Source organism: Ixodes scapularis, unplaced genomic scaffold (assembly GCF_016920785.2).
Source record: "Ixodes scapularis isolate PalLabHiFi unplaced genomic scaffold, ASM1692078v2 ptg000720l_1___fragment_3__unscaffolded, whole genome shotgun sequence".
In the NCBI taxonomy this organism is placed as follows: domain Eukaryota; kingdom Metazoa; phylum Arthropoda; class Arachnida; order Ixodida; family Ixodidae; genus Ixodes; species Ixodes scapularis.
Window position 1 is genome coordinate 391,775 of NW_024610028.1, and position 24,060 is coordinate 415,834.

The 24,060-nt window shown below is 43.5% G+C and overlaps 1 protein-coding gene and 2 non-coding genes across 3 annotated transcripts in view; all 3 read right to left on the minus strand.

The window, feature by feature from the left end:
- LOC120841913 (ficolin-2-like) overlaps nt 1-24,060 on the minus strand; it is a 45,387-nt gene that overhangs the window by 4,982 nt on the left and 16,345 nt on the right. The window contains exons 3-4 of the mRNA XM_040212914.1: nt 6,534-6,639; nt 5,454-5,624 (exon numbers count right to left, since the gene is read on the minus strand). Coding sequence (XP_040068848.1) covers nt 5,454-5,624; nt 6,534-6,639 — 277 coding nt within the window. The remainder of the gene's footprint in view (nt 1-5,453; nt 5,625-6,533; nt 6,640-24,060) is intronic.
- Nucleotides 3,778-3,850, minus strand: Trnas-uga. Its single transcript has one exon. It is a non-coding gene; the product is annotated as a tRNA-Ser (tRNA).
- Nucleotides 4,080-4,152, minus strand: Trnas-uga. The gene has a single exon. It is a non-coding gene; the product is annotated as a tRNA-Ser (tRNA).

Here is a 24,060-nt window from a genome sequence, read left to right on the forward strand (position 1 = left end):
CGGCGCGGGACACAAATCCCGCAGACGCACACACGAAGATTGGCCGATTTCGTTAGGGTTGTGAGGAAATTTGAAACCAGCCATCCGGGCATGCGAGAAACGATACCGCCTGCTTGCTCTAGCTTCGAGCGCCCTATCCTTACCTTGAAACGGCCGTGCTCTCTCTCCGGGGAGATCCGATAGCACCGAAGGGTTATCTATTAAACTTGAGGAAGAACGAGAAGGGACTTGCGGTCCAGCGCCCCCGTGCCAGAAAAAGCACCAGACCAATTATGTAACCTGCTGCAAAGAGTGCGTGTATTCGATTCCCATGTCCTGCGGTGCTAAATACATCGGACAGACGGGCCGATGCCTAAACGATCGGGTGAGGGAACATGCAAACGAGATCAAGAAAGCCGCTTCCGACACTTCGGAGATTTGTTACCACCCGATTGCCGAACACACCTCTGAGTGCAGCGAACCCTGTTCGGCCGACCTTCCCTCGACCACCAGGATTGGCGTTCACGAATCAAGATACGGACGAGAGATCATGGAGGCCTTCGCCATGCACCACAGTCACAGCAACTTCGGATCCCCGTCCATACGCTTATCCAGGAGGGAGATAAACTTCCTGGGGCCAGAGCTGACATCCCTCGTTTCCGCGGTTCCAAGCGATTATATTTCTACCCCACGGGATCGTCCCTCATTTCCCTGGCTCTACACTCTCTCCCATCGCTTTCCCACTTTCCAGTGTAGCGTCTTTCACCCTCCCCTCCTTCACCTATATATGCAAACTTCGGGTCAATAAATGTTGTTGCTAGTTGGAAGTCTTCGTTGTCCGCCCCCCCCTTTCTATGTATCTTCCTCATGTCTAATTACCGTTACCAACACGCTCGTTTTGTTCTTAAAAAGGGACTGTTTAAGTTTAATTATCCCCACCAACCCGCTCGTTCTGTCCTGATAAAGGGTTATCTCTTTTGGAAACGGCAAAGCCCGGAGACTGACATTAAAACGAGCGTGTTGGTAAATATACTTCTGTTTGTATTCTGCCCGGAGATATAGTTGGGTCGAGTCAGCCTCCTTGTCAACTATAACCGTTTGTGAATAATGGGCTTCTCCCGAGATAAAAAGTTAGCACCGGCTGACGTGTTCTTTTGAAAAAGGGAAGGGGAAAGAGAAAGTTTGAGTAACTGCAGAAACTACATCGAAAGCTCCTCTCCCGATATGAAGCTTGAAGCATGGTCTCGGTTACCTTCTCACGCACCCCCTGCTCGAATCTATTCTTCACTTTCTTTCGTACAGCCACTGTTCCGCACAGCCGTCGTGGCTGTGCGTAATAGAGGGAGGAACAGATTCGAGCATTATCTGGACGCCGTCATCCTGCCAGACTTCAGTGTCGTGGGACCGACTCGTGTGTGTTTCTTCGCCCCGCTGAACTTTGTTTCGCCGGTGGGTTTTTTTCTGAACTTTCTTTTTTTCAATGTTTTCTTACTTACTGTTTGTTAGAACTGTTCAGTTGTTGGGTTTATTTCGTCATGGCGTAGAGGCCTGGCGGTGATGTAGAGAGCTTGTTCGCACGCATTTGGTTGCGTCCCGTTTAGGGAATGCCCGAAGGAGTTGGTTTTTGTTCTTGCCATGTGCGGCTGAGTTTTCCCGTCTTTATTAATTTCTTTTTTTTTTTTGTTACCTTTACGTGTCGTCGACTTCTTCGTCTGACTCTCCACCAGGCGTGGACCTATCGCCTTGCCACCGCTCGAACTTAAATACTTTATTATTTTTTTAACGCAATTTTCGTTAAGATCGGAGTTGGGCAATTTAATTCCTATTTATTTATTTTTATTTTCTACCCCTCTCCATGACACACTCTCTGTGTGTTTCGGACCGTTTCTGTGTCACCACGTTTGTGTATTACGGAAGTGAAAGGACATTCCCTGGTGACCTGTGCGATGTGCGGGGAAAAAACCCCAGTGTTGGGTTTCGGAAAGAATTGTATATAATATATCGACGATGTGGTGACCTTCTTTGTCTTAGTAATATGACAGCTAATAGCTAGTCGTGCTAGTTTACTGTGAAAGGTTTATAAATCGAAACAATCCAACGTCTGTGCCTTTTGGTTATTGAAAGTCTACTAGGCCTGCTGATTTGGTTAGATATGTATCTCGTGGTTCCCGCTCTTATCAAAACATAAATAAATATTCAATACCACAAAATCCGTTTATAATTGATTACAAAATGCAGAAGAAAATTCAAGAAAACTTTTTCACAATTCATAGAGACGCATGGGTCGCTATGTCCGACTTAGGTCTTGCAAAACAAGGACGTCTTTTTCCGATATTGAGGCCTAAATATTAAACATACAAACAAAATACACACGTTCTCGGCTTGATTTTTGTGTAGACAGCTATCATATCTACATTTGAAAAAAAAAATAAAAAAAATAAAAAAATTGTTTTTTTGAGAAAATCAATTTCAAAAATGGTACTTTTTGGTTTTCGCATAACATTAACGTAAACGTACCGCAAAGGATATTTCATACAGCCGAGTCATTTTATAATACATATAAAGAGAGTGTTTTGGGCTCTCCGTGGACATAAAAAAATATTAATGTAACTCAAGTAGATCGCCAGTAATTAATTGTCAAAGTTCGTCAACAATTGACCGAGGGGGCGTTTTTGACATTTTTACAGAAAAAAAGAAGCAAAACGCCTAAAGCTATTTTATGGTATTGGAGCCTTTTAGATGTGTCTACAGAGTGCTTGAAAAAAGATAATATAATGTGGACTGAACATCCACGGCGGAAGATCGAGCGAAGCATCCGACCCACGACGGGTGTGAAAAACACCGCTTTCCGCCGCGGCCTCTTTAAAAATTCAGAAGTCGAGAACAAAAACTCCGACGAACTTGCGGTTTATGGCGACTGCGGTTTTAGAAACGGCGCCATAAAATATTTTTTTTTTATCGAAATTAAAAATTTGTCCCTTTTTGCCTGCACGATTTGAGATGAAACCACCCATATATATATCATTGTTTTTTTTTTAAATCATAAGTAAATAAGATTTGTTTGATTTCAATCGAATCTATTTGATTCAAACTAAATGTATTTGATTTATTACAAGTTAGTTAGATTTAGATCACTGTTTACCGATGAATGCGAAGGGACGATAAAATAATGAACTGAAATAAACGTTTAACCTGGCGATATTGCGCGCAAACTAAAACGAACAACCAAATCTGTAAACCAATATAACTGTATAGAGCGTCGCGAGCGTCCGAGCGGTCAGAAATAAAGAGTCGGGCGCCGGCGAAAGCTAGAGTGCGTCGCGTCGAAAGGGTGTGAGAGAGTCGGCACGGCTGCGTTCGGATCCTTATCGAGTATACACTCGGTTTCTCAAAGATTCGGCCTAGAATGTTCGGAAGTGAGCTAAGGCGAGACTGACTAGGCAAGGTCGTTCTGGCCTCGTTATCTTTTACACTCGGGGTAAAAGTATACAGGAATATTCTAGATATACCAAGAAGCGTTCCATTTTGGTCATGCATGGGTCAACTCTACTTTAAACTTGGATTGAGCGCGTTGGTAATAAATTCAGAAATATACGAAAGAGTCAGACGAAGAGGACAGACAGGATCTGAGGTCGCAAAGATGTTTGTCCTGTCCGTCGTCTTCGTCTGACTCTTTCGTATATTTTTGAATCTAAAAGTTTGATGAAAATAATCCCCGGAGAAGGAAAACAAGAAGGACAAACGACAAACACAAACCTCCAAACACAGCTAGGTGACTGGTGAGCGACCGAAAAGATCCGCCTGGTCCCGGTATCGAACCCGGGACCTCTCCATTTCAGGTGGAGCACCCTACCAACTGAGCTAACCAGGGGTTAGACGTCAGTAGAGCAAACGGGTTCTATCAGCTGCCACCAGTCTAACACCAACGAGGGAGAAGCTTGCAATTTAAGGTTATAATTATAATGCAATTAATTGCAAAGGTGCAAGCGAGCTGGACAAGAATGATGAAAATAATCCCTGGAGAAGGGGAACAAGAGGGACAAAGGACAAACATAAATCTCCAAACACAGCTAGGTGACTGGTGAGCGACCGAAAAGATCCGCCTGGTCCGGGTATCGAACCCGGGACCTCTCCATTTCAGGTGGAGCACTCTACCAACTGAGCTAACCAGGGTTTAGACGTCAGTAGAGCAAACGGTTTTATCAGCTGCCACCAGTTTGGATTTTTTTTATCTACAGATATATTTTTAAACGTGAAAGATTGGTATTACCTAAATAATAAAAAAAATATTTTGTTTAATTTTTTATCTTGCGTTCTGATTTGCTTGCAAAAAGACGTTACGTAACTCACGCACAAGCGTGAGGAAGAAAGAAAACTTAACGCTCCGATTTGTCTAAAATATCACTCATTTTTGCTCGTGTGCTCGTCTTCAGCCCCATATAACTCTTCTGAGGATTCTGGGATTTAAATACAGAAAAATGTACATGGGAGGAATCAAAGAAAAGACAAACGCTAATTAAAATATATGTCGGGATTACTTTGGTGCGTAAGGTTAGATTTAAAAAGTCACTGCGGAACTGATCTGATTTAAATTACGATATGCATCGTGATTCAGATCATCTTTATTTTCCTTTTCCACACTGAGAAGTACAAATTACTATTCCGATGTCTTAGCTAATATTAGTAATTACCGCGTTTACTGCTGTGGTGCATTTGAGGTGAAACAGTTAGAAGAGAGGTAGTGACGGTCATAGAGGGCTATTAACGGCCGCAGTTACTATCTTTTTGCTCACTTGTTTTTCTAACAGCGTGAGGGTACGTATATTTTTATCATTGTAGAGATTTGAGGTCGCAACTGGCCCGACAATCCGCATCTGGTTGTGATTCTCGAAGAGCGTAATGAGCTTTCCTTTTAGTGGAGTCAGCGCCTGCTCAGAGAAGGTGATAACAGGCGTCTTTTCCCGTTACCATTTAGTTACAGTGATTAAGAGAAAACTTGAAAAGTCTCCGCGGCAACGCATCCACAAATGCTGCGAGGTGGCAAGTCAATGTATTCAAACCCCTCGCAATGTAACTTGAACTAAACGAAATTGCATTAGACGAAAGCTCTGCCTCCTTGTTTAATTAACTGGGGCTACATTTAAAAACATTGAAATAATAGTTCCCCCTCCTCTACTTCCACGGATTGGGCCATCGGCTGCAGCCTGCTTACCCCCCCCCCCCCCTTTCCCTTAATCCAGCGCTGTGAAAGACACGGTTCACACTGAATTTTCTAGAGTTCACACAAACGATCATAAAAAACCCTGTATGATGCTGGCCGTCACATGCTGAGTAAAAGTTTAAATTTCTGAAGTTTGTTTCTAACCTCATGTGAAGAGCGTCTTTTAAAAGTTCCAGCACCCACCGACTAACGCAGCGCTGCAGGCGACGCGAGAGCAGAGTGCAAGAGGCAGGGTAAAAGCGCCGATATTTACCATTAGGGCTCCTGTAATCGCCGATGGTCAGTCGGTAGCCGTCTTTTTTGGGACCGACTTTAAATTTACCATACTGCACAATAATTGTTTCGTCCTTTAGTGATGTCAGTTCAATCCTGAGAACTTGATCGCTATTTGGATGGGTCGTGAGGGCATGAATATTGTTGAGCCCTTTAGTGGAATGTAAGAAATACATTCAGGATTAAAACACCAATACATCCTGCAAAGTAAGACTAACTCATAAATGTTTTTTTTTAAATTGATTATTTTATGATTGAGGTAAGGCGTAAGCTTACCCCTAACATAAGCTGCAGGAATGAGCATCACATTTTAAACCTGAAAGCCAGCAAAGTGTTTGTAAAGACTCGCTGACTTTACTGACGTGGCGTCAGTAAAGTGAACAAAACTGCAGAAATTAGCACCCTGTTTTATATATGGATGCCCGCAATCGTAGGCAAAGCCTCACTGACTTTATTCACTTTACTGACCTGTTCTTTACTAGCAAGAAGCATAGGACAAACCAATCTAAATATAGTGCATTGAAAAGAAAAATATATTTGAGTAAAATAATAACGATTCACACATTTCTTTAATTCACGATGTTTTACATATAATTATGTGCACCCATAGCAGTGGGAGCATATAACAGTACAATAAGTATAGTTCTATAATTGTTTCCCCTCGTGATAAAGATGAAATGTAGGCCAATAACAATTCCACCTTTTGTTGTTTTCTGTGTAATGCAAGAATCAGTTTTATGGATCTTTTTTCTTCACGCAATAATACATTTTTATGAAGACGTTTTTTGTTTTTTTCTCCATTTGATTGGGGGTAATTGTAGATAAATATGTAACCTCACTGACAGATATGACTTGATGAGCGTTTTATGTTCACCATTAAATTTAGTGGCAAGGTTTACCACGTCGCGTGACGTTACCATGTGATGTGACGTCACGATGGCACGTGACACCTGTAAACGTAGTCTCCGTTCAGATGAGTTCGGCGGGATCCTAGGCATGCTTTTCTTATCATTTCTGGTTGAATTTTCTAAGTGAATGCACAAGGATTGGTATAACTTGCCTATCCAGTATGAAGACGCGCCTCCGCGAAATCCTTCTTCATAGTCTTTTTCAGATTTCTCGAAGCCATTGCCCTCAAGTTCGTCCCAGGACCGACGTTGGATCACCTGGATGTCGATTGAGGAGTAAGCACAAAATCAAGCTTGTTTCTGACTTCTTTATGCTTATGCGAAGTAATGATATTTATACCCCAAAGTACCCTATCCTCTACCGCCTGGTTCGGGGAACCGCACAGACACGTTGAAGACGTCTGGCAAGGGCGGTCTTGGGGCCCGGGGCGCCCACCTTGACGTATTCATATTTTCCCGAGCGACATATTGCCGAAAGCGCAGCTAGCTGAGTAGGAAACGCGCCCGTGGCAGAATAAAGAAAAGAAAAACGCGCCCGTGGCAGAATGGTTATCGGGCTCGGCTCCTACGCAAAGAGCATAGGTTCGATGCCTGGGAGCGGATGTACCTTTTTGTTATTTCTGTAAATGTCGCGTTTTGGTGTATTCGAGAATTTTGTTGCTTATTCGAGGTCGGAATATCCTACACAGTAAAAGTTTTTACACCCTTAAGGGTGTAGATCAGTTTCTATCAGGGCTAACACCCTTAGGATGTTCGGGCAAGCACCCTTTATAGTGGGTGCTTGCCCAGCACCCTTGGCGAAGGGTGCTTGGCATGGAATGGGCGCCCGCTGCGGTGGCCCAGTGGATGCTGGGCCACCGCAGCGGTGGATGCTGGGCCACCCCAGCCAAACCAGCGCCGGGAGAGTATCACGCGACGTTTTGGTTGTTCAAGGTCACATGATGCTCTCTTGACGCTCGATTGGCCGGGATGGCTGGTAGATTCCGCCGCCCTTGGACGAAAGGTGAAATGAAGTGCAAGCCCAAGTGAAAATTTTATAAGAATGTGTCCAATACACATATCAGAACTTGTAAATTGTACAAAAATTATAAAAGATATTCATATTCTTATATTATTGTTATATGATTTACAGCTTATGCTTACTTTTACAGTTTTCACTTAGGGGGATTGCAAGTTCACCACATACGAGGCGCGTGTTAAGGAAATAATGAATCACACTGAGCAGAACTTACCTCATGAATAAGTAATACAAAAGAGCTCCTTGCAAGCCACATCATAACCCCGAGGGCAACTGGGTAGTGCTACGGCGTCCCCCTTTCTCGAACTCTAAGTGAGCGAGCAGTGGCCCCAAACATGGTACTGCACGGCTGAACCATTGCAAGCATCACGGGCTGCCAGAAACAAAGCACGTGGAGCTTTCCTGGTTGGATAACACGTGACATGTTTTGTTTGTCTCAGAGGATTGCAGGAAACAAGCTTCGCTTATCACTTGTCCCCTTATGCGCATCAATTTACTAATCGGAGGCATGGTAGAGGGGGTGTTCTAGCCTTGACTGAACCAAAGCAGTATTTCAGTAAGTGAAGCTCACTATATCAATGAGAATGTGTTAAATTTAACATTTATTGAACCGTAAGAGACAAATGAGAAATACAATGCATGCCATTCCATGACATAAAGAATGCTATCTGCAAACATTTAATGAAAAAGTATCACAGAATGAACTCGCACTTTACGTCAAAAAAGCGAATGTTTCAGAAGACGACGCTATCCTCTTGCTCATGTACAAGGAAAATTATAAAGTTCTGGAAGACGACTATGGATGAGGAACTTGCACAGCTAAATTTTTGAGCACCTCACCTACAGGAGGTCAGCATAAGCTATCACAAAAAGTGCCCGACGTTTAAAGATAGAAAAAGAAACATACCTACATAAACCCTTCTATCATTCGTTCTGTAAGAAAAATAAAATTAACCTGATAATACTGACGAAAAAAGTGCAATATACACTTTTAAAACGGTTCACCAAAATATCTGTTCAACCACATACCTGTCTGCATACTTTGTTCAAAAACTAATTACGACTGCCCTTCGAGTTGTGTCACTCAAGCCAAAAACAATTCCTCTCCAGAGCAAGCGCGTGCTGAAGGCCTTGCCTTCGTACTGGATGCTGAACAGCCAATATACTGCCAACAACATGCACAACCCCTCTCAGCATTAAAAACGGAGAACAAGCGCTCACGACCCACAACAAGGTGAAGAAAGTCTGCACTGTCCACCTCTTGCTTGTTGTCGAAGACACATGGTGCCGGTGGGGTGTTCTCGTCCTGCGTTAGGTAAAAGAAAAAAAGAAAAATGCATTTTAATGTAGAAGGCCAAAACATGTTTGCTCTTATCAACTACTATTATTTGCTGCAGTAAAGGCCATGAGCATCAGCCTCCACACAGGCATAGAGTGCTTATGTGTGAACAAGTAACCGGCGTCTGCAGCAATGTAAAACGAATGAAGAATTACAATCGGGGCAGCATCTCGACATGAAAGTATTGCGATATAATCTTAGGGACACTTTTGAGTATCCATTTCTGTACCAAGATGCATTTGCGAAATCTATTTGTATTTCAGTAGTGAAATACTTTTCCGATGTATATTATGATACGCTGCTAGACTGATGTATTTTGCTACATTTATTGCTGAGAATGAGCTGACAGGTTTGGAGATAAAAAAAATAGAATCCACGCCACAAATCCGACGCATCACTGGTTCATTTTCGCAATGAGTGATTTTTTTGCTTTGCTATCAGATTTTGCTTCTACAGCGGCCGCTTTTCTTTTTGCAAACAGCGGCCTCCCTGTGAAAATTTGAGGTTATTGTTTGGATAAGAGGACACCAACACATGCACAGATGAGAAACAATATGTCCAAAAGGGTCAGAAAACAAAAAGCAGGGACGTTTGGGCAGACACGCTTTGTCAGGCGGTCTCATCGGTCGCCAGCGTTCTTTGGGTGCGATAATGGGTTCTTATTGGTATCAGCGAACATGGCCAAGGGAAGGCAAGTTTCAAGAAGAAAACGGGACGAACACCAACAGAAGGCAGGGAGCTCAGGTGCTACAATATATGCCGGCCACGAACACACTTTTTTCACCTCGCCACCCTGCATTTAAGAACCGTATAGGGCTGCCGACTGACCATAATTGTATATGCTGATATTTGTCCCTTGGCTAATGTTAATTTTGCTTTCTCCTCTACACTCAGCAAATAAAGATGAGGATTGCAGAAAACAGCAAACATAATAATGTCTCGTATGTAGCCGTAAAAAATAATTTTCATGAGCTACATTTTATGTACAGACACCGGCCATATGAGCTCCCCCGTCCGAACACCAACCGGTGCAGCGAAAATCCAGCATGCAGCGCGTCAAGCGTGGCAAGGTTGACGGCTGTGATTTTCAACAGTGGAGGGGTGATTGCACAGAAACAGGTGCTCGTGATAATATATTTCTACAGCTATCTATGAGACATTGTTGTGTTTGCACCTTGCTGTACCCCTCGAATTCGTGACAGACGAAGGTGTTCTGAAAAAATATACAATGAGCTGTAATACTGTTGAAATTTGGGCTAGTTGGTGAAACATGTTTACGGGTAAAACAGCACGAACAAGGACATTCTACAGAGAAGATGTACGTAGACGGAGCGCTGACTGTCAACTGTTCATTTTTAAAGAAACGCCCAACGGCGTGGTCACACCAAACATAAATTACACCACGACACATGATCGTCACAAGTTAAAACCCCTCAAAAATGCCAACTCACAATCATAAAGATCTATCGAAGGCACGCTGACACAGTTGTCTTTGAACTTGGAAATGTAAAAGGCCTCTGTTATCCTTGGTGACTGTGTCTTCCCAGGACCGTGGTATCTTCGAAAACCGCAGTACAACCACATCTGTCGCAGTGAACCGCCATATTCCCTGACGGAGATGCCCTAATCGAACACGCGTGTTCACATAATCTATCATTAATGCAGCGACCAGTCTCGCCGATGTAACTTTTTTATAAGTCAGGGGATTACTTGTGTTTTTATGCTTCTTATCATATGCGGCCCTGACAACCGATCCCCTCTCCACCCTCACAGATAAACGTCCCAGCTTGGCCGTTGCTGAGAAAACGACAGGACCATCGTCGCGTTGCGCTACTTTCTTTGACCTATGCGCCACCTTATGGATTTCTGCGTAGAATTCCTACCCATAACTACCTCCGGATTTCTCAGCCTCCTCAAGAGGCACCCAGCCACACCTACCAGGAAATTGCCAGGATAGCCGCCCTCCAAACGTTTGTTATGGGTAGGAAGTCTCCGCAGAAACCGGTGGTGGTGCCTATATCCATAAGGTGGCACATAGGTTAAAGAAAGCGCAACGCCACAATCTTACGGTTGTTTCCTCAGCACCGCCTAAGCTGAGATCTTTATGTGTGAGGGTGTAGAGGGGATCGGTTGTCAGGGCCGCACGTGATAGGAAGCATGAAAACAAGTTTGTCCCTTGCGTGGGTCTGTGTGTGTGTGTGGGGGGGGGGGGGGGGGTCTACAGTAATTCCCTGACTTGCAAAAAAGTTTACATCGGCCAGACCGGTCGCTGCATTAATGATAGATTATGTGAACACGCGTGTTCGATTAGGGCATCTCCGTCAGGGAATATGGCGGTTCACTGCGACAGATGTGGTTATTCTCCGGTTTTGGAAGATACCACGGTCCTGGGAAGACACAGTCACCAACGATAACGGAGGCCTTTTACATTTCCAAGTTCAAAGACAACTGTGTCAGCGTGCCTTCGATAGATCTTTATGATTGTGAGTTGGCATTTTTGAGGGACTCTAACTTGTGACGATCATGTGACGGGCATGTGTCGTGATGTAATTGTTGTTTGGTGTGACCACGCCGTTGGGCATTTCTTTAAAATAAACAGTTGAAAGTCAGCGCTCCGTCTGTGTACATCTTCTCTGTCCTGTGTCCTTGTTCGCACTGTTTTACCCGTAAACATATAATGAGCTGTCTGCGCTAAGAGAAGAGCAATTTCGGTGGCCCAAAAAGTAACCTGCGGCTGCTGGATGACTTGATGTAAACTGACCCAGAATTCGCAAGCTTGTAGAGAGGTGCAGAAACAATGTGATATCAAACTGAAAAGTTAATCATCTCAAATCATTATCCAATTTAAGCCCAAATTCCATGATTCGCACATGCCTATTATTTTCAGTACGAAGCCAAAGACAAACCAAGTAGAAGTCCGTTAAATTTATTGCCGAATAGAATATAGTTTGAGTACCAAACTGGATGCTTTGCTTATGTTTGAAAGGTTGCGATAGAAAATGCAATACTTTAATTGGGTGAAAAGCAAAGCTTTGTAACAATTATGTGCATGATTACATTCTACAAGTCGTTTTACATGTAGACAGCATTCAATTTGAAAGCTAACAGAATTTTTAAAAAAAGGCCGTGAAAGTTATGTCAATGTCTTCTTCACTGTGTGTTCGTGGGACTCGGCGGACATTAGTAAAGGGGATAACCGTCACAGTATGCTGACTAATTGACCGAAATCTGTTAGCTTTGTAATTAATGGCTTTATGGGCCACGTTGCAACTGCAGTCTTAAAAGTCAGTCAATATTAAAGGCTATCCCGATTTAAACAATTCACAAAAAGTCAAGCGGCTTCGAGATTGTCCAACGTTTGCGTTTTTAATGTCAGATGCAGAAACCGAGCTCAGTCTGAGCTCAAGAATTGGTGCCTTTAATGGTGGGTAGAAGAATGACCGTCCTACCAGGCACGTCGTCACTATCTCGACAGTGTGTCCTTGGTGGATGCATCAGCGTCATACTTCCAAGATAGTGAAGGTGCGTTCGAAGCCACGCCATCCTCCTGAGGTCTTCTGAGCGCAAGATTTTGGAATTGGGTGACGAAAAGGCAGATTTTTTGCATTGAATATCTCGAAACTTGTTGCCATTCGCAAATTGTGTCAATCGAGTGAGTCTTTAATATTCACTGCCTTTGAAACTAGAATTGAAACATGCCCTATAAAATCATTAATTAAAAATATGAAGACATTTTGGTATATTAGTTATGATTAACATATTGTGACGGTTATCCGCTTGTCTGATGTCCTCCGAGCCCCATAAACACACAGTGAAGGTGGCATCCAAGTACCAATCACGCTGTTTTAAAATTTTGTTCCAATCAAAATATAAAGTTTTTTGTGTATATGTATAGATAAATACCGGGTGCATGCGCATGCAGCCGGGCATCACCCCACTATAGAGATCCGCTTTTTCCTTACGTAAAACTGGATCAAGCTGGACAAGGCCAGTTTTACATTAACCTGCAGCACGCCATGTACCAAGGACCACCAGAAATGATTGCTCGCCTCATAAAACACTCTGCACGGCTTGAAGAGAGTGGCTTGCAGTCTGTGACGCTTAGGTATACCCACTTGGTTCAGCTGGGACCTGGAATTAATTTTGATACAGCTTGCCAAATACCACAAAGTAACAAAGAGAAAGCCAGTAATACATAAGCCTACAGCACGACAGGTCCCAAGAACTCCTAGAAATTCTCGCTCACCTCATAGAACACTTCATGCGACAAAACCGACATTAACGACCGATTGAACTTAGTATAAATGTTGCAGAAAAATAAGGATCTGTATTCAGCTGCATCAAAACGCGTGATCTAATGTAATAATTGTGTGTTCTTATAGAACACTACTGAAATAATTTTGACTAAAGAGGATGACCACAACTTAAGTATATACTGAAAGAATCAATAACAATGATGAAACCTAGGAATCTGCTGAATGCCTTCCCTGTGTTTCGCCATCGAGTGGAAAACGTTTCTTGGCCTATATTTATTTTAGAAACAGGCATGATATCCGTATGTTTTTTTTTTAATCTTAATGTTCCGCATGATATTTTCTATATTCTAGGTTGAAAGCTCAAGGGCATTCTCTGTTGTTTGTTTAATCAAATTTACCCAGATGTTAGTAAGTTGCTTCTATGCGTTTACTGTCCTTGGGTATACTAGTGGTTGTCAACAGTATAACACTGTGAGGTCCAGGAAGAAATTCCCTTTGTAGAGGGGTGGTAAACAGAAGAGTAATTGTAAAGAGCGATTTCATGTCTTCCCCTCCGTTTCCTCTTTTGGGTCGCCTATTCCTTTTTTGTATATTAAAACTCAGCTCTGTTTAGCACTTCTCTGCGTTTGTGTCATCCTTCAGAGAACCAGTCTTAAATACATTTTTCGTGTTTAGCCTGTATAGCTAGCTTGGACCCTCGTTTTTGTTTCTGCTCATTAATCAATGACTGTAGGATTCAACTGTAAGCACAGTGTTCATGCATACAAATAAATAGCAGCATACTTTTGTTGACTAGGTGTGCTAATAATTGGACCAGTTGGTAGCCAATAATTAAAAAGAAATCATGAAGAATATGGAAACAGAGGATACGAACGGAACACAGCACTGTGTTGATCTCCTCCATGTCCGTGCGATTCACACTCCGTGTTCCTAATAATACATTTTTTTAAATATTTTCTGCTTGGTATCATCTGTATAGGGGTTCACTGAACGACTGACCTGCCATTGCATTCACTTTAGGGCAGCTCCCCCTTCCTCATGGTGCCATCGTTGAGGAAGTGCTTGACGGGCGTCACTGCCACTCTTGTGGTGCATTTCCCTAGGCTCCCGTAGGTTCCAAGCTGCTAGCCAAACTGAGTCAGCCCTGCCAGCCCTGTAGGAAATGTCAATTCCACTCAATTAGACGTAGACACCCACATTTTGCGTGTACCTGAAAGAAGCTCTAACAGAAAGGAAACAATATGACTGGCCCTTTTTTAATGCATTCTTTTCTTTCGCTGAGAATATACATACAAGTCATACGCTATTTTACATTCAGTGGTGCGGCTTAATTTATGAAGAGCACGTTTTTTTTTATTTATTACTATTGGCTATTAGACTTTGACAGAAAAAATATCCGGGCGAGTTGGCACGGTGGTAGTCTTTCAACTCGATCGAATATTCAGGTTTGACATTAGCGATTCAGTTAATTTTTTTCCACCTTTTTCATGCTTTTTCTAGCTTCTCTGCTTATTGTGAGGGCTTTCGCCACCACTCTACTCTGTTTCATACATAGCGTGCAACGGTGTCAAAGGTACAGATATGGTGCGCATAAAAAAAAAAAAAAACAAAAAAAAATGTTACTCCGCGCGTTTCGTGGACGAGTGGTACAAGGCGCTGCTCTGGCGATACCGACGTCTCGGTAGCGGTAATTCAAACCCACTTAACGCGCAAAATATTTTTTTTTCGTTTTTAGACATACATTTTATGCAAGATTGTGCGCATTGCCAAACTGCATATTTCAATTCCTACTTTCTTCTTGCTTTTTATTTATAGATCGCCAAGAGGCCCCATTTCTACCATCTGCTCTGCCGCTTTGCAAGTGTTATTTGCCTCCAGCTCCAAGTTATATTCTTCTTTCGTGCAGCATGGAATGAGGAATCGCACTGATAGCAGCCTTGTCCCAAAATTTATCTTAAGACGTTACTCGACAATAGTTGTGGCCTCTACAATCAGAATGCAATTAAATGCAAAGGTGCCAGCGCGCTTGTCCTTCGTCCCTCTTGTTCCCCTTCTCCGTGGATTATTTTCGTTGACTTGTACAGTATATTTTGAAATAGCTGTCAAGGGTAGGAATCTCCCTCTCGGGGTAATTGCGATGCACCTTCAGGCGAATGGTGTTGTGTGTAAACTCGTCATGCTTGACGGTCCCCGTGATCGAAACTTTTACGTTGCGAGGTCTTCGCTTCGGGGACGCCACCTTGCCAGATAGACGCTGCGCCTTGCACTTCGCGACAGTACGGGCGCACACTCCGGTGTTGTTACTGACCGTCGCCAGGACTTCACGACCGATCCAGGAAAGGCGTTCTTGTACTCGCGTACACGTTGGCGATCACCTGCTTGCACTTTTTCGAGATCTCCGCACAAAGAATCTTGGAAAATATCCGAGCAGGAGAGGTACTTGAGCTTGCTGCATAAGACGCCATCTTCTCAAAACCAGCCAGTGCCACACAACCCGAAAACCCGCAGTGGCTGCAGCACGGATGAAAACAATTTAAAATAGTTTACATTATTTTTTTATTGAAAAATATTTGCGCTCTGTCGAAATTATAACGCCACCTATCATCTACTAGCTCAGAAAAAACACATTTTTCAACTTCTATTTCTATTTTTTTTTTTTGGCACGGGACGCACTATTTTATGGGGCGAACGTAGACACGGTCGGCGATGCAAACCGCTGCGCTAGCTTTGAATGCGTTGCAGGCTGTGTACGAAACGGAGTATAAAAAACGTAACATTCAAACTTTTTTTTTTTTTTTTTACATTACACAATTGTGAACTTTGAAAGTGTGCCGGTTCGGCGAACGCGAAGAGATCGCACGTCTCCACGGCACAGGCATTAACTTAGGCAAAAAAATCATGCTGCTCGCTCTTGTAAAGTTTTTCTCGCTCCCGCGCTATGAAACAAATCGGTGGCGAGCGGCTCTTGGTGCAAGACGTCAGAACTAGCATGACCTGTGATTAACACTTTGGGACGGTGATTGAATGCTTGAACGTCCGTCAGACGGCACTTGAACGCTCCGCAAAAGCGTCGTCGGAGGAGCGTCGTAGGACGGCGCCCAGAACGTGCCCACGGTTCCGCCGCATGGGAATCCTTCTCGCACTGCGGAGCGAGACACAGGCTTGTAAAAAGATACGCTCTACAGCGGGGCTTGGGTTGCCGGCTGGACGCCGCGAAGCGGCGTGTACTGGTTGACTTTTCTAATTAGCAGCCGCATACTGTCGCCGCGAAGCGGCGTGAACGCAGGCGGGGGGCTGTGTTAATCTCCCCAGTGATACACGCGCAGTTCGAAAAAGGGTGGCCCGAGCGGCATGAGCTCTCCGCGTAGTGCGTATAGCAATTTCCGTCCAAAGTGCACTACATAGTGCATATAGCATCGCTCTAGTTAAAATGAAGCATAGCTTAGCAAGCACACGGTACACAACAAGGTTTGAAACAGCAGCCCACTTCGCAGAAACAAAGAAAGTTGCTTACCGGCGTTTGCACGAGTCGTCCATGCTGTCCTGAACTTACGGGCGTTGGCAAGACGCAGCGTCTCCCAGCTCTCAGTCATTGCTAACTATCCTTGGACACCGTATTCATAAGGAAGATATCTAAAATATCCGCTAAAACGTCTATAACGTAAAAAGGAAAGAGATTCCCGAAGCCTCTGAAACTCCAACGGCCATCAAGTTCGGCAACTCAACGAAAGCTGATTGCATTAGCAATGGTCTTGCGCAGTCTTCAAGAGTCTCTTTTCCTTTTTATTTATTTATTCATTTTTTGAACGATACTAAGCAAATTAATATTATATTAGTAACAATAAGAATTTCACTCCAATAATAATGTAAAACATTACAAAAAGTGAGTAAATCTTGGGGTTTCTTTAAACGTTAGGTTGTTTCTTTTGTGTAAACCGAAACCGAAACTAGCTAAAGCAACGTTTCCTTCGCCGTATTTGTTGGCGTGTGTGTGCGTGTTTGTACGCGCGAGTGTGGATGCGTCCGCGCGCATGTGTGTGTGCGTCTCTGCTTGTGCGTGCGTGTGCGCCTGCGCGCGGGCGTGCGTTTGCGCGTGTGCATCCGTGTGTACGTGCATGCGCGCGTGTATGTGTGTGACTGCGAGCGCGCAAGCGTCTGTCTGGGCGTTCTATTGCGCTGCGCCAGCAAGAAGACCAATTGGATGTCCCTGGACACTGTTAAAACACTAACTTATTGATTATTATTATTCTTATTGTTGTTATTGAAACATAGCCCTGAGACTTTAGACCCAGGGCCATAGGATTTCCTATAGGTGGGTAGAGAAAATGTATTGGTTCCCAGTCTTTAGAGTCGGAATCATAGAATTTTCTATAGACGAGAAAATAAAATTGATTGGTTCCCAGTCTTCAGACACAGGGCCCTAAACTTTTCTATAGCTGGCTGTAACTGTATTTATAAATTTCTAAGGCCGACCTTGCAAAGATACAGGGGGTGATAGCCTGCCATTGAAGTTTCCATAGACGACCATAGACCATTTTTGTGTGGGATGTCTCGGACTGGTTTATAATGGGTTTTTCCTCTTTATTCGTGTGAGTTCTTGTGCATGTCATCATATTCTCAAATGGATAGTTTACCCAGGTTGACATGGTCATGTGACAGGTTTTAGCGGCATGTCATGGATATTTGTCAAACATTTTCACTATATTTTGATTGAATGTTGTCAGATATAAACTCGAGACTAACTGATTTTCTTACTGTACACTTCCATATATAAATATTTGTAAAAAATGCTAGTATTGAGCATTTCACCCTAGTTTCCAATTTCTGAGCATGGAGTGATTCGTAAGAAAATTAAATATGAACTCATATATAAAATCTTGTTTGCAAACATAAAAATTGTATGCAAAAGAGACGCTTTATTATCAGCTATTTGCATGAATTACAACTGGCATTATAAAAATTAGACTGCTAACAACTGTTGCCTTTCAAAAAGAAATCTTACTTGTACATTATGGACAGAGCCATATATAAGCTTTCCAAAACCATTTCATATTATTTATTTAGCACCCTCTTTTAGACCCTTCTCACAACCTTCACTAAATGTAGGATGTAACACAAAACAGCACCCCTTTCGGTAAAATTATGAGGGTGTATACACACTTAACTTTTTTACACCCTTTAAGGGTGCTACAGCACCCTTTAGGGGTGCAGCAGGGGGTTTGCACCCTTCACTTAGCCGTCTAGCACCCTTTTTCTTGCAGGGTTAGCACCCCTCACGACGAGCGCGAGGGTGCTTTTGCGCGAGCACCCTTCCGATTCATTGTGAGGGGTGCTGAGAGCTGGAAGGGTGTTGGAACGGTGCTCAGTTTTTGGGTCAAGGGTGTTCTTTATTTTTAACAGCATAATATAGAAAAAAAAAGGAAGCGATAGATATCTGTATGTCGTCTTCAGTTTATATAACTAGGCTCAGCGTACATTAAATGAATTGATGAACCACAGTATATTTTTTTATTCATTTTATTTTTATTTATGGCTAATCAACCAAAATCTGTACACTCCGAAAATCCGATCGGCATCTATTTCAAATTACGACCAGCAAAAATAAAGCTCAATCAATCAATCAATGAACTAGTATTTACTGCAGAGTTAAAGAAGAATCACTGGATTTCACGCTGGCATAGTTCAATAATAACAATAAAAATAAAATCATTTATTGTTTTTTGCAGTGCCCAGGGACATTCAATAGACCGATCCCACAGCTAGTTTGAGTACGCCACCGCTGCCGACATGCATCGTGGGAGCTGTAGTCTTTCTGCACACGCGACAACCCTGCTAGAGGTCTGCGCGAGCAGAGCACGAGGCGGCATGAGCTATCTCGTGAATTGGCGTCTGCCTCCTACAAACTACAGCTATGGCGGCGTCACGCATGCGTGGAACGCTTGGTGAGATCGGTCTATTGGCCTTCTTGCTAGCGTAGTTCAATAGAATGCATAAACAGATATGCTTGCGCGCGCGCACACACACATACACGTGCGCACGCGCGTGCGCAAGCCTGTACACGCGCAAACGCACACAGACGCTGACGCACGCACAAACAACCACGCGGACGTATTCACACGCGCACACGAGCACGGGAGCATGCACGCACACACGCACGCACGCACGGAAATGAATACGACAAACGAAACGTGCTTGAGCTATAGTTTCGGTTTCGTGTTTAAAAAGAAAACCTAAAACTTAGATAAAACCTAAGATATGCTAAATTTTTGTTAACTTTCTACAACATTATAGTGACACTATTAATAGTAATATAATACTTATTTGCTTAGTTTCGTTTTCAAAAAAAAAAAGAAGAGCCTTTTGAAGACTGCGCAAGGCCCATCGCTATTGCACTCAGCTACCGTTGGCAGCCGTTGGAAGTTAGGCAGGCTTCGAGGATCGCTTCCTTTTTACGTTTCAGCCGATATTTTAGATATCTTCCTTACGAATAACGTGTTCAAGCGTAGCAAGGGATGACTGAGAGCTGGGAGACGCTGCGTCTTACCAACGCAAGTTGCGGACAGTCCATCAACACTGCTGCAAACGCCGGTGAGCACTTCTGTTTTTGCGAACTGCGTCGCTGTTTTGAAACTTTGTCGTGTACCATGTGCTTGCTAAGCTATGCTTGATTTTAACGATGCTTCTGGCCGGTGTTATTTCGTTAATTAAAAAGAGCGTATGTTGTTCAAAACCTATGGCTTGCTCCGCAGGGTGAGAAAGATTCGTGTGCGGCGGAGCCGAGAGGCTGTTCTGGGCGCCGTTCTACGACGTTCGTCCGATGACGCATTTTGCGGAGCGTTCAAGTGCAGTCTGAGGGCAGTTCAAGCAATCACAGGTCATGCTAGTTCTGCCGTGTGGTCTCAACAGCCGCTCGCCACCGATTCGTTTCGTAAAACGGGAGCGAGAAGAAACGTTACAAGAGCGAGCAGCATGATTTCTTGCCTATGCTTATAATGCCTGTGCCGCAGAAACGCGCGGTCATTTCGCGTATGCCGAAGCGGCACGCTTTTGAAGTATACGATTGTGCGATGTAAATAAAGTGAGTTTGAATGTCGCGTTTTTTACGGGGCAGCGAAAGCCGCTTCAAAAGCAGAGCAGCTAGAAAAAGCAAAAGTATGAAAAAATGCGAAAAGATCCTGAATATTCGATGGTGTTGAAAGACTACCAACGTACCGACTCGCCCAGTTATTCTTTCTGTCAAAAAATAATCACCAATAGTAATAAATAAAAAAATAACAACTTTCAATTGGTTATAAATCATGTGTAATTCATGCAGTACAGCCTTCCCTGCTCTGTTGCTTTCATGAGATCAGGTAATGTGTAAATGTGTAGGATAGTTCACAGGAACAATTTATGTCCGACCCACGATATTGTACGTTTTCGCCAAATGCTTCAAGTTATATAAACAAAATGCTCATCATAAATTAAGCCACACCACTGAATGTACACTAGTGTGTGGTGTTATGTATGTTCCCAGCAAAAGAAAAAGATGCATTCAAAAAGGGCTAAATATTGCGTTTCCTCTCTGTTGAAGCTTTTTCAGGTACACTCAAAACGTGGGTGTCTACGTCTAAAAGAGTGGCATTGACATTTCCCGCAGGGCTGGCTGGCCTGACTCAGCTTGGCTGGCAGCTTGCAACCTATGGGAACCTGGAGAACTGCACCACAAGAGTGAGAGTGACGCCCACCCTGCACTTCCTCTACGATGGCACCATAAGGAAGAGGGAGCTGCCCCCAAAGTGAATGCAATGGCAGGTGGGTCGTTACAGTGAACCCCCATACAGATGACACCAAACGGAAAATCATTACAAATGAATTATTATCAGAAACAAAGAATGGGAGTCGCACAGACAAGGAGGAGGAGATGAACACAGTGCTGTGTCATGTCCGTATGCTCTGTTCCCATATTCTTCACAATTTATTTTTAATAATTGTCTACCAACTGGTCCAATCATCAGCACTAGCCAACAAGAGTATGCTGCTATCTTTTACTCTGCATTAACACTGTGCTTACAGTTAAATCCTACAGTAATGAACAAACAAAAAAATGGGTGCAAGCCAGGCACGTAGCCAAAATCTTGATTCCGCGGCGCCCATGACAAAATGCTGTATGAGAGGGATGGGGGACAAGAGGCCTCAGCAAAATGGAAGACTTTGGGGAGGGGGGGGAGCGGAGAGGGGGATGGGCTTTCGTTATCTTTTGAGTAGGACAGGCGCTGGCAATGCCTCTGTGGCACTGGGAAAGCTCAGGTTCATATCCTTCAAATTAATTGGATCTAAAAAGCTATAATATGTATTAGCGGCTGAGAAACTGCCCTGGGGGAATGCAGGCAGAGGATAACAAAATTGAATGCACACACGACAGAACAATAATACAGAAAAACAAGACAGACAGAATAATCCACTACCGATGGAGTTGCCATGCAGTTGCTTTCATTTTGTGCGTTGTAATGTCGGGCTCCCTGAAGCAATTAGCTAGACATGTCAGTTTGTACTGGGCAAAAGACGATGAAGGAGCATTTTTTTTGTTGCATTTTATGACCTTCCATTTCAGCTTCTTCAAATAAAAGGAATCCTTAGAATCCCTGTATTGGTGGTTTGGGCAACCTAGGCAATAAGGAGAGAATTATGTTACTAGTGCATTATGTTTTAATTGAACAAGGCAGAACCAGCTTGTGCTGCAGTGGCGTCACATAATGTCGAATGCACGTGACTTGCGACGCATTGGCGATGCCTCATGAAGCAACTACGATGGGTCAGACCCGCCGCTTTGTCTTTTTTAAAGCAAAATGAATATTATAATCAGGGAGCTGCACCAGTTATTTATTAAGGTACTTTTTATTTAATATTGCAGATAAACAAGGAACATCTGAAGTTATAATTATAAAGTATGGAATCATTAAGCAACGAAAACATCAAATCATCAACACACCCGCCATGAAGCGGTGGAACAGGGGGCGCACCGCAGTAGCTCTCAGCAGTAAAGGCACACTTAGCAGTTGTCACAGCTGTGCAGTGGCTGCAATTACACCTGTGTGATTGCAGGAAACTTTGCTTAGAACCAAGCTCCTTAATTTTGTGCAACAGGTGGTTGTGGGACTAATGCAACAAATGCTCGCCAATTTGTGCTTTCGTCTCGCCGGGCGCTGTAAGCAGGCATACTCGGAACATTAGCATGGTCTTGGTCGTCTTCTGCTGCCCCTGATACCGGCAGGAGCCAAGAGTCTTCGCCAGTGCGCTTTAGACGCTTACAAGAAGTATGCTTGTACAGCACTACATCCAGCTCCACACTCCTTTTAGTACCCGAAGCTCCAACTTCGATGGACCTTGCAAATCATGTAGGCAAGCGCCGTGGAAGGCGAGCCCTCCACGGCGCCAAGGGCATGAAAACTGTAGAGAATTTCTACTAACCTTATACTGGAACTGTGCTACTATTTTTCAGACATCTTGGCAGTAGCGGCTACGATGATCGTGGTTTACAATGTCAAGGAAACCATGGCACTGTCACATCTGTTTGTTGGAGAGGAGGTAAGCTCTCAACTATCTTTTCTAGCATAGGTTGCTAAATGTAACCTAGCGCTTTTATGAACTCCCTTGCGCACAATCTTTCTAAGCAAATGTTTAGGCAACATTGGGGCACATATGCAATTGTGAATGTATTCATCTTATTAAAGTTTTCAATTTTTTTTTAATGGCAGCCAAGCAAGCGGTACATTACAAACTAGCACCTTTCTTGCACAACAGCTAGAGCCATGTTCCATGCTTGTACATAGTTTAGCCTTCATCTAGATCAGAGTTTAGCAAAGTTATGCAGTTGGAGGTGATGTTTAGGAGTCGCATGGTCTCAGGGGAGCCAATACGATGCTGATGGCACTGCTTCACATGTTTGACTACAACTTCGTCAAACAAGCTTTCTAATCACTGCACGGCACACTCTTCTAGAAAGGTACAAAGGATCCAGTGGCTGTCTTTCCTGACACACTGATGGTTGGAAATATCATGGCCAAAAGCAGTTTCCACAAAATTTCTAACCATCTAAAGCAAAATATTTTGGCCCAAATGTACATGAGAGGTGAAGTAATTGCAGATCAGGAGATCACACAAGGAGAATGTGGACTCCTGTTGACTGATTCTGGCATTTTTGCAATGAGCAAGCCAAAGCAACGTTTACGTCTCTATGTGGAACCAGACTTCTGGCTAGCATTGCCGAAATTTTACTAATCGCAGAGATAATGCAGGTGTCCCTGTCGCACTGATGATCTTGCATATTTTTCAGTGCTGGGAAAGCATGATTTACTGCCACTTGCCTAAGTTGCATTCTGTACAAGTGTAATCAGGCCTGCAGAGGGTGGGGGTATTACGTATTTAACATAGATCAAGTGACCATAGCAAATAACACTGGACCAGCTCGCTGGTAGATAGTGATATACTAACTGTGATGATTTAGAGAAGACTATCACGCATGGTTCCTGCCTTACATTGCATTGATTTTGTTTGCTAACACAGGAGCAAGACATCCCGGCAATGCCGTGCGTCGTGTACTCTGGCAATGACGCCGAGGGGGCTGACTTTTTGTACCTCGCTGTCAATAGGCAGCGGTTTTTGTCCGTGAAGAATGCAGAGGACGACATCGCTGCCATCATGGTGGCTTACTGGCTTTTTAATATACATACTCGAAAAAGGCAGCAAACACAGTTGCTGTACTAGAATGGTTGTTTGTCGGCCTCAGCAGCACTACTCCGAGGCCAGTTCTGATGAAATTCCTGAACAAGGTCGCAAGAGCGTGGAATCAATGAGGCCGACAAACAACCGTTCTAGTACCAAAGGGATGCTGAACCGAGATTTGTATGCACGAAACCAGGGCGAAGCACTAGGTGGGATGCTGCAAACCTTAGAACATAACTCATATGACGGTATCTTGTACGGATGGCAGTACTTTTTGGAAAATATGAGCATGATTAACAAAGCTTGCGACATTTGTATTCTCTTCTTCCCTTTTTCGAAAATATGCCCATCCAGTTGAGATA